This window comes from Erpetoichthys calabaricus, chromosome 4, assembly GCF_900747795.2.
Source record: "Erpetoichthys calabaricus chromosome 4, fErpCal1.3, whole genome shotgun sequence".
Classification (NCBI taxonomy): domain Eukaryota; kingdom Metazoa; phylum Chordata; class Cladistia; order Polypteriformes; family Polypteridae; genus Erpetoichthys; species Erpetoichthys calabaricus.
In genome coordinates, this window is record NC_041397.2 from 194717931 (window position 1) to 194732486 (window position 14556).

Genomic DNA, 14556 nt, shown 5'->3' on the forward strand with positions numbered 1-14556 from the left:
TACAATACAATACGAATACACAAGAAAAAATTTGTCAATACTTTCTTTCTGGAGACTGAAGCGATATGATGAAAGTAATTAATTAAAATGCTACTTGTAATTAATCAATAAGCATCATAAATTTTAAACTTTCAGCTACCCAGCCCTAACCTAACAAAGACTTTTATTATTTTCATGTAAATACTGTACATTTGAAATTATATTTGAATCAATGTGTCTTATGTTTTCACACTTATGAGATTAGCTGTTGAAACAACTTGCGCAATAAGAAAGGTATAATAAAACAAAAGTTAAATGCTTACACATTGACACTGAAAGCTACTCTTCATGTACTTTGAAGACGTTCGTTGATGTTCCATTAGCTTGTTAATCAAACAAAATCCTTATTGACACATTTTGTCATTGAAAAATATTAAATCACATGCATCAAGAAATGCTACCGGGGCTCATTTACACCAACATCAACAAGTCTTTATAATGCTTCTCTGTGACTGCTCTTTATATTTTTAGCCAAGTTCTTTGTTTGTTTTTATTAATCCTGGTGTGTATTTGAGGGGGATTGCTATCTATCTATCTATCTATCTATCTATCTATCTATCTATCTATCTATCTATCTATCTATCTATCTATCTATCTATCTATCTATCTCACTACTGATATACGTCAATCACATAAAATAATGCATGCTATTAGATTATTATTGCAGTAAATCAAATGGTGCACTTTTTTTAGTATTTCCTTCTTTTTTATGCTTAATATACAGAACTACAGTTCATCTCATTTCTTTTATTAAACTGTTAGAGGCAGATATATTCACTTACCTATGCAGTTTGATCCTTTTTTACCCTGCCCTGTTTCAGTGTACCCATGAATACATTCACAGTCATAGGAGCCCACTGTGTTGGAACAATATGCATTTGAAGAACATCCTTTCAGTTCAGTGTGTGAACATTCATTCACATCTAGAATTGTGGAAAAATGGCGAAATAAACAAATTGTCAAACCAGTAACATTTTTAACTAGCAATTGCTTTCAGGTTATAAGAATTACAATGCTTTTAAGCTACTGTCTAAATAAATAGTTCACTTACCTTCAACATCTACATGAATGATTTCATCAATGTTTTCCACCAACATACCCAGCTGAGTGTACATGTCATCAAGTGACATGTGCTGACGGACTTGAATTAAAAGTTCTGAAGCTGTGTTGAATTGTCCGGTGGTGTAAGTGCGAATATGATACGCAGATGGATTCCTATTGCTCAAAGTACCAGTTACCTTAAAAAATAAGGAGTACATTGTATGGATAAAGTAAAAGACACAGAACAAAATAGTGTCAGACCTTTCTCACACATCAGTTGTTCAATATTTTAAAACCAGACTTAGAGTAACATAAGTAAGTCAAAGAACACCCAAAACTCTTGTCTGCTACAGTGAGCTTATTGACATATTCTGTTCGGTCCTAACTAACCTGGTTGAATAGCTTAATCCATAGTGACATCAAGAAAGCCTTCAGTTTTAACTCTTTCTTGTTGTATTCAAGACAAGATATTTCTTGTTTTCTAAGACTAAGACTTAATCTAAGTGACCTGTCATGCTTTGACCAGCCATTCGAATACACAATGGGCGGTCAGAAAATCGAGAGTACACCTTATGAGAAGGATTTAGGAGTCATAGTAGACTCTAAGTTATCAACTTTCAGACAGTGTTCAGAAGCCATTAAGAAGGCTAACAGAATATTAGGTTATATAGCACGATATGTGGAGTACAAGTCCAAGGAGGTTATGCTCAACCTTTATAATGCACTGGTGATGCCTCATCTGGAGTACTGTGTGCAGTTCTGGTCTCCAGGCTACAAAAAGGACATAGCAGCGCTAGAAAAGGTCCAGAGAAGAGTGACCAGGGTCATTCTAGGGCTACAGGAGATGAATTATGAGGAAAGATTAAGAGCTGAGCCTATACAGTTTAAACAAAAGAAGATTAAGAGGTGACATGATTGAAGTGTTTAAAATTATGAAGGGAATTAGTACAGTGGATCGAGACTTTTATTTTAAAACAAGGGGGCTCCGCCCCCTGCTCGCTTCGCTCGCCAACCCCCGGGGTTGGGTAACCCGAAATACATTGATGAATGTATGAGATATATTGGAGTGTAAAGGTGTAGATGACGAACAAAGGAAGTAAAGAACCCATAGCATGGCACATTAGAAGGATCTATTGGAATACTTCTTTATAAACAACATTTGTAGTAAAATCGTTGATAGATTGCGTCATCTGGATCTAACACGTAGATCTGTGCATATTTGAGTTCGTGATTTGGTTGAGGGTGCACTGTTCCAATCCGATGTAATATTTGTCCACATACGCGAAAGCAGTATGGGCCATTGCCAGCTGGTGGCCTGATATTTACCCCGGTAGATGCAAAAGCAAATGAACTATTGTAAGATCTAATGCTGTCCATAATGTTTTTACTTTCGGGTACATTGTTAGTTAGAAACATCCGTAGATATTCAGTATATTCATCTAAAGGAGGCAGTCTAACCTGACCCCTTTGACAACAACATGTAAACTCATTAGTTGTATTGCCAGTTGTTTCTTCAGGGAAGTTAAGTGAATGACAATGACAGCAAATGATATTCATTAATCCTAATGAATGTTCATTAATAGTGGACGCACTTAAAAGCAAAAAGCCCTCAACCTGGGTGGGACGCTACAATACTTTCGAATTTTACTGCTTTCATATTCTGTACCTTTGTCTGCATGTGTATCGCGCCATCGTTTGTTTGAGCCTTTCGAATTCCACTGCTTTCATAATCTCTTATCTGCCTTTTTTCTCTCCAATGCCTTTGGGTCTCTATTCTCCGTATTGTTCATATACGCTTTCTATGCGCTGAGAGCACATGATTTGTGTGTACTAAGTGCTTTTACACGATTGATTTTTACATGTTTTTTTTTGGAATTGTTTCAATTTCATTATTTTCACTTTTACTTTAAAGCTTCATTAAAAACAATATTCTTTGGAGACACATTGTGACAACACAACGTATAACTGCCCATGAGTGAAGATTGTTTCTGTTTCTGTAATAAATAATCCGAGTTTTTCCAATGTTTGTCCCTGTGATTTATTGATTGTCATAGCAAAAGCTATTCTCACGGTAAACTGTAAACATTTTACTACGAATGGCATATCACGATCTCCTTTGATGTGTAATGTTACTCGCGGAATATATATATCACCTTTCTTTTTGCCTGTTAAAATTTGCATCGCTTCTCTGAGATCATCAATATACACCCGACCAAATTGTGTACTCTTTGAAATTTAACTTGTCGTTCCTTTAACTGTTGTGGGACCACAGAGTCTCATAGCATATGGTCCATTATTGTGTAAATCCACGTTTTGTCCATTGAATGATGCGAATGCGAAAAGACTTTGTTGTCTACTCTTTTTTTCAGACCTCAATTTGTCCTGGTATTTTTTCAATTGCACCTGGTTGTGATGATTAATCACCTTTTGTTTGCGGTAATGCAATCGTTTCTATCTTTTCTTTGATACTGTAGTGACTGACATGACAAAGTGTCACAAAAGTTTTACTTGAACAATCGCTGACTTCCTAACCCCAAACACAACTTTCTAGCACCCTCTCCAACACCACCCCTATTACCGCATGAAATCAATACCCCGCTATCAGTCCTCCGTGCTGTACTCCGCCTTCCCTCAATCGGACCTAACAGTCACTTAAAACCAAAAAGCCCTCAACCTGGGTGGGACGCTACAATACTTTCGAATTTTACTGCTTTCATATTCTGTACCTTTGTCTGCATGTGTATCGTGCCATCGTTTGTTTGAGCCTTTCGAATTACACTGCTTTCATAATCTCTTATCTGCCTTTTTTTGTCTCCAATGCCTTTGGGTCTCTATTCTCCGTATTGTCCTTATACGCTTTCTATGCGCTGAGAGCACATGATCTGTGTGTACTATGTGCTTTTACACGATTGATTTTTTTTTGATCGGTGTGCTCTTATATATTCCGTACTATCTTTGTGGACCTTTGCGGACCCCGTAGTGTCTTAATCCGTGCCTGCTTTGCTTCCGCAGTTTCTGACGCGCGTTGTAGGCGCCTGCGTTCATTGATCTTATCCAGGTAGGCTCGTGTGTGTATCGTTGAGCTGTATTGAGTTTGAATTTGGTGTAAAGCGTTCAGCGGTTTGTACAATCCCAAGCAGCACATTATTCCTAACTTCACTCCGCAGTAGTGCCACTCACAATATGGCGGTTGTTTTATTTGCTATTTCCGTTAGTTGAGCTGTACGCGCCTGCGCAGTACGTTTCATGGTCCCATCACCGTGTACCTGCGTCCATGCCATCCGGTTTACCATTCTTAGTTGGTAATATGGATGAGTTCAAATATGGGAAGATGGACAATTCAAGCCATGCAATTTTACATTGTGCCCAGGAAGCAGATGTAGGAGAAACTACAAGACAAATAGGTCAAAGCGTTTTCAAAAAACTGACGCATCATTGGGTAAACCTACTTTGTGTTTTTTTTTTTGCATTTTGCTGATTTCACTTCCAAATATCATTTTTTAGTGATGTAAGAAGTATTGTAGTAAAACACTCTACAAAGAAAGCGTCACACTGCACAAAGATTATAATTTGTTTGTGGAAGAATTCCTTTATAACTACCATGGTAAGTTTGCTAACTTTTTACATGTAACATTAGCTCACAACAGATCTTAGTACAGTATGTCATGATACAGAATAAACAAGGTAAATTAGCTATATATAATCTTTTAGATTTTAGTTTCCAAAATATGGGTTGTTTTGGGTCCCGTGTTTCTGTGATTGGGTCACATAGGGTCATGAGTCACCATTATATTAAAAAGGATTGGGTCATGTATGGTTTGCTAAGTGTGTCGTGTTGGGTTGTCGTGTGTTGTTTAAGCAATCGACATTGCTTCGCTTATCATAATCGGCAGCGATTCTTAAAGTGGGGCCTTCCCCGCTATTTCATTTGCCTGGGATTCTCGATAGTGGCCCCCCACTATGATGATCGGCAGTGATTCTCCAAGGTGAACCCCCCTCACCCATTCGACAGTCATCATGGAATGGTTCTCAAAGACAATAAGAAGGGCAAGATTGAGTCTCAAGCAAAACAAGCTTAAGAAACTGTTTTAGATTAACTATATTGGATTAATATGATTTCCTAGTGACTACTTATCTTTGTATTGTTTCAAATGATTTTTTAGGTTTGGTGAATATGTAAATTAGTGTTAAACGTAGTTAATGTGAGTTTTAAGTAGGATGGAATCAGAAACAGTAACATGATAGTATTAGCCAATGTCAGAAGGACTTCATACAAATTAACAATGGCAAAGATGTGACACAAAATTGTAAGTCAAGAGTCATAGCATCACTGCCAAAAGAGATCCTACTCTGCTGGGCCGTTGAGCAAGACCCTTAACCTGTAATTGCTCCAGGGGCGCTGTACAATGGCTGACCCTGCGCTCTGACCCCAAGGGGTATGCGAAAACTAACAAATTCCTAATACAAGAAATTGTATAAGGCGAAATAAAGAACAAAAAAAAAATAGTAAGAGAGTATTTATTTATACCAAAACACAAAACATAAATTAAATTCAAAAAATACAAAACAATTGCTAGTCATTGAGATCTTTAAAACTATGATGCTAGAGTTTCATGTATTGAATTAGTTACAAACTCAAACAGTATAAGAGTGTATGATGCTAACCTTTATACCGCTGTTGTAATTACATCTCGTGTCACACACTCCCGGACGTCTTGTCTAGCAATAGCCTGGTATGTGTTTTATGACATTGTATTGATTCTATGTAGTTATTAGTCTTGAAGTTACAGTGGCAAACATATCTGTTGTCATTGCATATAGCAAAATGTGCTTTGATTGCTTGGATCCATTTCCTTGTCTATGTTTCATCAGTGGGAAAGGTGTTGAAACTCAGGTGAGGTTGTTTTTACTTATAATTTGAATGCATGAGGACACTAGAGATGAGTTTTTACCCATTGATTATAACTTTCAGAAGAAAAAAATACTGATGTGTGAAAAAGGCCTGCTTCACCAGGAAGAGAACAGGAGGTAAACTGCAGAGTCATTTTGTGTTTTAGAGGTGGGTATGAGAGGATACCACCGCACTTATAGGGGACCAAGACTTGTAAAGGAGGCATGAAGAGAGCAAGTAGGGTTTAAGTTTGCTGTTTGTATCTTTTCTGCTTTACATTGTCCATTTGACTTTTTTGGATTACAGCATTACTAGTCATCATATCATCATATCATATCATCATTACAGCATTGTACTGTATAACATTCTGAACTTGACAACCATAAGCTGCTTTGAGAATTTTTAACTTTATCAACATAAAGCTCTTTTGTTAGAACAATATGAGAACAATTGTTTAAACAGCAATTGGAAGAGATATTTCAGCACCCAGCAGGAGCTATGGATAATATTACCTACTCGCATACTTTCCTAAAACAATTCCTTTTAGCACATTTCAGCCACTGCCTCTAAACTCTTAACTACACACCTTTGCAAATCTGAGCAAGCAGCCAAGTGAATGTAACACTAAGACATGAATGACAGATTTCATTCACAGGAGCTCACCCTTTTCTTAAATTCTTTTTTGATGTTTATTTATTTACTCAGCTAATAGTCCAGAAAACTTCTCAAAGATTTGCCAAGAAAGGTGCCCCCCTCTTATTTATGTGGCACATAAGATAGAATAATATGACTCTCTTATCATTATAGAGTATAAGTGATAGACATATATGGAGAAAGAAGTGTACTGGTACCAATTTTAAGAATAAGGGGGATGTGCAGAGCTGTAGTAACTACAGGGGGATAAAATTGATAAGCCACAGCATGAAGTTATGGTAAAGAGTAGTTGAATCTAGGTTAAGAAGTGAGGTGATGATTAGTGAGCAGCAGTATGGTTTCCTGTCAGGAAAGAGCAGCACAGATGAGATGTTTGCTGTGAGGGTGTTGATGGAGAAATATAGAGAAGGCCAGAAGGAGTTGCATTGCGTCTTTGTGGACCTGGAGAAAACATATGACAGGGTGCCTTGAGAGGAGCTGTGGTATAGTATGAGGAAGTCAGGAGTGGCAGAGAAGTATGTACAGGATATGTACAAGGGAAGTGTAACAGTGGTGAGGTCTGCGGTAGGAGTGACAGATGCATTCAAGGTGGAGGTGGGATTACATCAGGGATCGGCTCTGAGCTCTTTCTTATTTGCAATGGTGATGGACTGGTTGACAGACAAGATTAGACAGGAGTCCCCGTGGACTATGATGTTTGCTGATGACATTGTGAGACCCTGGAGAGGAGAAGATATGCTATAGAGAGGAGAGGAATGAAGGTCAGTAGGAACAAGACAGAATACATGTGTGTAAATGAGAGGGAGGTCAGTGGAATGGTGAGGATGCAGGGAGTAGAGTTGGCAAAGGTGGATGAGTTTAAATGCTTGTTATCAACAGTACAGAGTAAAGGAAATTGTGGAAGAGAGGTGAAAAAGAGAGTGCAGGCAGGGTAGAATGGGTGGAAAAGAGTTCCAGGAGTCATTTGTGACAGATGGTTATCAACAAGAGTGAAAGGGAAGATCTACAGGATGGTAGTGAGACCAGCTTTGTTATATGGGTTGAAGACGGTGGCACTAACCAGAAAGCAGGAGACAGAGCTGGAGGTAGCAGAGTTAAAGATGCTTAGATTTGCATTGGGTGTGACGAGGATGGACAGGATTAGAAATGAGTACATTAAAGGGTCAGCTCAGGTTGGATGGTTGGGAGACAAAGTCAGAGAAGTGAGGGAAAGAAAAAGGCCTAAGAAAAGGTTTATGGATGTGGTGAGAGAGGACATGCAGGTGATGGATGTAACAGAGCAAGATGCAGAGGACAGGTACAGTAGATATGGAAAAAGATGATCCACTGTGGCAACCCCTAACGGGAGCAGCCAAAAGAAGAAGAAGAAGAAGTTATAAGTAATTTTCATATATTATACAATATTGTAGATAAAAGAGGGTAAACAAACAGGTGAGCTATTTGCAGTCCACCTTGCACTTGGAACAGCATCCTGTCAGGTTTGATAATCAATAGTCCTATATCCTGAAATACTAATATGACTTGTCTTGTTTTGATAGAGTTGTCCCCCCAAAGCCAGATGTGAGTGAAGACAGTATATGACCAGAAAATTCCTGCAAGTGTTGTAACACAACTGAAGAAACTTTTAGGCAGTGTTCATATATTAGGTCTGTGCTGAACTAGCAAATCAATACATTAATTTAATCTTCTACTAATTTCACTTAAGATCTATAAATGTGATTTTCTATTCTTTCTATCGATGGACATGCTACAACACTACACCCCATACAAGTCACTTGGTGCAAAGATTTGAATCAAGGCATATAACAAATGTGACTCCTCAGTGTGAAAAAATCAAGTGATTGTGAGAGAAAAGACAAAAAGATGACAATAGGGCATGAAGGCAAAAAGCACACAAGGAGTTCTAACTGCTACTTCAACATGCTGGAATTAGCACTGATCTGCAATATAATTCACTTTTGAAACAATTGTTTGGTCAAAATGAGTAGCTTAATGGAAAATTATGTTAAGGATTACAAGTAAAGTGTACATTTACATACCAAAGAGTCCAGCAGTCTTGTGAGATTTACAAGATTAGACTTCATATCAAGTGCAGTAGAGACCACTTTAACCTTGATGGTCACATTATAAAGCCAGTTGTTTTCTTCAGCTGAAAACAAGAGAAATTAATAAATGTTAGAAATGGATCCCCTTATTTCCAGATATACAGTATATGTGATCAGAGTGCTGGCAAAGAAGGAGGTCATTGTGTTCATCTTTTTAAATCCTACTTTGGCATTTCCACTAGTTTTGATGGGTCCTGGCAACTATCTTATTTCCATAACATTTTTTTAATGCTCCGGGAACTGCCTTTGAAATTTCACAGCATATTTGGCCTCTATTTTGAACCTAAATTCATGCCAACGGAAACACTTTCAATGAGACCACAGTGACTTAGTGATCAAGGATTCATTTTTTGGTTGTGTTAAACCTGTGGGCTAGCTGCTAGGGCTTAAACTAATCGTAATTTACAATAAGGAGGTAAAGTCCTCTTTTGGGTTGTGTGTAATCTGTGTCTATAACCAGGCATACTGTGGGTCTTTATACGTAAATATTAATGAGAGAATCATGTGAACAAAGCTCATAATAAGAAGAAACAAAGCAGAACCTGGTCTAATGTCCTTTTCCTGTTTTACTAAGAAACCTTTAATTGAATTCAAGCACATCTCGATGCATGCCATCTTAAATAGCCATGGTGTTTTAACACCATATACCAGGGGTGGATGCTGATCCTGGAGAGCCACAGTGGCTACAAGTTTTCGTTCTAACCATTTTTTATTTAGTGACTAGTTTTGTTACTAAATAACTTAATTTAATTTATTTGCTATTAAAGGCACAGACAATGTAAATCAGGGATACGTCGATCCCGGGGAGCTGCTGTGGCTTCAGGTTTTTATTCCAACCCAATTGCTTCATGAGAAATCATTCATTAGTGATGAAACACTTATTGCTCAACTGACGTTTTTTTGGTTCATTTTAGTTGTCTCACTTGTTAAGATTTTATATCTTTAATTGCTTTTTTTTACTCTTAAACAGTTGTTTTCATTGTTTTAACTGCTCCTTATTAGCAATAAGATGCAAATGACAAAGGAACCAGCAGATCTACATCTAGTGTGTCTCCATTTCCATCATTCACTATTTGGTTTAATTAAATACTCAGAAGGAAACTGAACAGAAAGTGAAGAACTGAAAATTACTAATCTGTTTTAGGCTTCAAGTCACTTGGATGATACATGTATCATTAGAAAGGAAATAAACTCTATGATATAAAAATGATTTGACATGGTAGAGTTAAAACACTAACAAGCCATGACATTATGTAAAATCTGTTATTGTTAAGGATTGGCTTCTAATGAAGTAACTGGGTTGGAACAAAAACCTGCAGCCACTGGCGTAACCATTTCTAATGCCAAGAAACAACCACACAAAAATTTAAATAGATTCAAATCATGACAATGTGAAGCTCATAACAATTTAGGATGACTGTTGACACAAGTCACATGACTCATAGGTGTTTATAAATGGCTATCAATAAACAATAGTTAGACTACCTTGGAATCGTTTAGAAAGCATTGATGAAAGCAGCAGGAAACATTGCAAAGTGTGTAGATGAAGAAAAGTTACATTTCTGTCAATGGCTCTTTTGCAATAGGCATTTTAGAACACAAAAAACTGTGATATTCACTTAATCCTCTGATTTGCTTTCATCTTTGTCTTGGCAGTGTGGGGTCAGGGAATACTGAAGGGTTAGGGGATTAGGTTTTGTAATTGTGGATTAGGCGTACCCCACAAGATTTCAGCCTTTAGGTTTTTGGACCCCTCTTCCCCATCCATCTAGACAGGTGATTGCACTCTCCACCATGAAGTTAATTTCGCCTCTATACCTATCTCATCTCTCCATCCAACTGTAAGGGCATTTCTTGTTTTGGGCAAGCCTTAGCTTAGTGGTTAGGTTTAGGGTTTAAGGTTAGGGTTATATTCCTACTTTCTTTCAGAACCATGTCAGTTCCATGATATCAGGACTGTGATGCTGCACCACACACAGTGGTGCCCAAAGCAAATCTGTTTTTCCACTTTGATAATTATGCTTTCATGAGTAAAAGTACTTTCAGGAGTTTGAAACAGCAAAATAGTGGACAAATTTTTTGGAGGATGGATTTGTATCAAGAAGACTAACAGCTAAAGATTGAGATGTCATGACAGCAAAAAACATCAGTTCATCAATAAATATAGACACGTTCGAGGAATGAGCAAGGACAGTTTCAAAAATAAAGGCATACATGTCAAACTCCAAGCAATATTAACACAAGCAAAACTGGTTGGTAAAGAACAGAGTCAAAAAACAGAAACAATGAAAACAGAAAAAGGCAAATGAGAAATCAGTGTTTAATGCATACACATTTTTTTTATACTTTAGCAGAAGGGCAGAATGTAATTACAATTCCGTGCAACTGAAACTGACAGAAACATAGGAGACATGATGATAAGCATGTCTGAGGTATCACACCTCTTTTAAATAAAGTGTGCTGTTTTATAGAAGAGTTTTAACTTTGTTGTCTTTATTTATAACTTGTGTCATTCTACCAAACTAATTCTGCTTTCCTCTTGTTTTGTGACTCAATCATTTTTTATGTTGCCCATATCACTAATGTCTGACTAATCTTTCTCTTAATCCCACATACCAAGATAGAGAGAACAGCTCATTTTTGTCAAGTATAAAGCCATTGCTGGTACTCATTTTATCTTCATGGCTGTTCCCTATTTGTAAAAGGTTTAGACATACACATGACATAGAAAAGGCTTCAAACAGAAATATTTCTGTTTTTTTAGGTCTAATGGAAGAATTCTATGTGAACTAGAAGGTTTATGGCAGAAAGTGAAGAGAACCCTAACCACTAAAAACCTTTGTTTGTGATTGCACTAATGATGGGGAGTGCACATCAAAATAGGCTGATGGACTCATCCATGAGATAAGCAGGCATCCCAATACATAATTGTAGATACTGTCAAGAGTGAAATTACCAAGTGACTTTATAGGGGACAAGTTAATGGAAACACAATATGGACAGAACCAAGATGCTGGGGATTAAATGCTTTGTCTGTTTCTAATCCAGTAGCTGTGATGCTGACCTGGAAGAAAATAAATAGTCAATACTTAGCCTGCCCATTCGTGCAACTCTTATAAGAGTGCTACTATCCTGAGCAGGTATCCCAAAGTTGGCCTAGAGGATCAAGACAAGTCCTTTGGCATTCATAGGAGTTATGTTGCCTGCTGGCAGTGCATGGCCAATTTTTTTCCAGTACAAGAATAGCCAATATAAGAATAAACAGGCTTTCCTGTTGAAGTCATTCTTCTTGTTTTTATCTATATATTATAATTCACTAAGTCCATGGCAAGCAAGACGCACGCAAGACCGAGCCCCGCCCACCAACAATTCACTAAGCAGCCGACCATGGCACACGCACTACAGCGCCAACAATTCACGTGAGAGCGAAAGCATTTGCCAAGAATGTTTTCATTAATCAAGAACGAAAGTCGGAGGTTTGAAGAAGATCACATACCGTCGTAGTTCCAACCATAAACGATGCCGACTGGCAATGCGGCGGCGTTATTTCCATAACCCTCCAGGCAGCCATTACTCCCATTGGCATGTCTCCGCTTAAAGTCAAACTTAAAATTGGTTTAGTTGTCATGCCTCTCAGAAACCTCATGCCAGCAAGAAGTCTCTGTAAAGGCACTAGACGGACTGTTCTCAGCATTCACCGCAATGTACTGGAGTGTAAAACAATCGCAGCTCCTACCTCACAAACTGTCCATATTCCCCGGATTTCCCTGACCCCATCAGATTCAAATTTGCCTTTTACTTTTACACACAGACAATTTCCTGTTAGATTGGCCTTTGCAATGACAAATAGTAAGGCGCAGGGACAAACTTTCAAAAAGATATGTCTGTATCTGCCAAAACCAGTTTTCAGTCATGGACAATTGTATGTTGCTCTCTCCAGAGTTCCATCTTTTCATTCAATTACAGTTGTATCCTCAAACCCATCACTCACCTGCAGCTGGATACTGGACTTCCTGTCTGGTCGCTCCCAGAGGGTCAGGCTGGGTCTCCACACATCCACTGCTCTCAGCCTCAACACCGGGACGCCGCAGGGTTGTGTGCTCAGCCCGCTCCTCTAGACCCTCTACACATATGACTGTATCCCCACTCACCATAGCAACAAGATTATAAAGTTCGCGGATGACACGACGGTGGTCGGACTCATCTCGGGCAAGGAGGGTGAGCTGGCATACAGGGACGAGGTGGAGCGACTGTCAGAGTGGTGCACAGTCAATAACCTGCTCCTCAACACCAAAAAAATGAAGGAGCTTGTTATTGACTTTAGGAAAAACAAAACTGACATCCAGCCACTCATCATTGGAGGGGTCTGTGTGGAGAGGGTCCCGGTGTTCAGGTTTCTGGGTATTGAGCTGGAGGATGACCTGACCTGGAGCGCCAACATCAAGGAGCTGCTGAAGAAGGCGCAGCAGAGACTGTATTTTCTGAGAATTCTCAGAAAGAACCATCTCCCAAAAAATCTGCTCCTTGCTTTTTATCACTGTTCCATCGAGAGTGTGCTCACGTACGGACTGTGTGTGTGGTACGGCAGCTGCACTTCCTCAGAAAAGAAAGTGCTCCACAGGGTTGTCAGGACAGTGGAGAGAACAAATGGTTGTGCCCTCCCCACTCTGGAACAAATCTACACCTCCCGATGCCGCAAAAAAGCAATAGACATTTCACAGGATTCATTACATCCCGGTCATTGCCTCTTCCAGCTTTTGCCATCGGGCAAGAGATACAGAGCAATGAAAACCAGGACAAACCGCCTTAAAAACAGCTTTTATCCAAAAGCAATCATGGCCCTGAACTCAGAATAAAACTGCTCCATATCATTCTACCAATGTGCAATATAGACCTTAAGTCAACAAGTGCAATTTGTATATTTATTACTATTCGGTTTGTTATTATTTTCTCTCTTCTTGTCTTTTTGTCTTTTTAACTCTTATTCCTCACACTGAGTCGACTGCACCTTCAATTTCGTTGTTCCTTTGTAAAAGTGACAATGACAATAACGATCTATCTATCTATCTATCTATCTATCTATCTATCTATCTATCTATCTATCTATCTATCTATCTATCTATCTATCTATTTGGACAACTATGTCTTTCAGGAAGTGTTCACCCATCAATACATAATTATGCGGCGTATGCTACGCCGCGGGTTGGCTAGTAGGGTATTATTTTTTTTATTATATGCAACACATTCCGTACAAGTGCTACGTATGTTATGCAATTGCTGGCATGCTGGCTGAACTATAATGGGATGTACACTTTCTCCAGGTATGACACCCGTAGAGAAATGTCCCAGAAGTAAGGAGAGTCTATTGAAAAATCCCAAGGGCAGCAAATATTTTATCCCAATTCTTCAAGACAATAGATGAGACCATCTACACTGGTCTGACCACAGCAAGGATTCCTAAAGTGTGTAGTTCTTATAGGATAACATAGGAGTTAAGTTTTCTGGGGCTGCTTGAGGAAGCTCCAGGAAAAGGCCCTGATACTTTTATAGGTTTTCATCTGACCATGACATGCTTTCTGGTTGCAACCTCAGCACTAAAAGTTCTCCCAGGTCTGGCTGTAGAAGAGGTCTCTGTCCTCAGTCAGTGATTCATGGGTGAGAAAAAATGGAAATGAGAGCATCTTTGGAGACTTGAAGCTGGACCCAACTTGTTCAATAGCAGACAGGCCTGGATTCCACTTAGAAGGATACTGGGAGAAATAAAATCAAACCTGAAGTATCAGCAGGTGAGAAAATGGCTCTTAAGCTGAGCATTCATATTGTGAA

General features: G+C 38.6%; 1 protein-coding gene across 1 annotated transcript in view; it reads right to left on the reverse strand.

Annotated features, from left to right (window-relative positions):
• Window positions 1-14556, reverse strand: part of umodl1 (uromodulin-like 1) — a 196802-nt gene that overhangs the window by 149326 nt on the left and 32920 nt on the right. Inside the window, exons 4-6 of the mRNA XM_051926635.1 lie at window positions 8665-8774; window positions 1091-1277; window positions 822-962 (exon numbers count right to left, since the gene is read on the reverse strand). Coding sequence (XP_051782595.1) covers window positions 822-962; window positions 1091-1277; window positions 8665-8774 — 438 coding nt within the window. The remainder of the gene's footprint in view (window positions 1-821; window positions 963-1090; window positions 1278-8664; window positions 8775-14556) is intronic.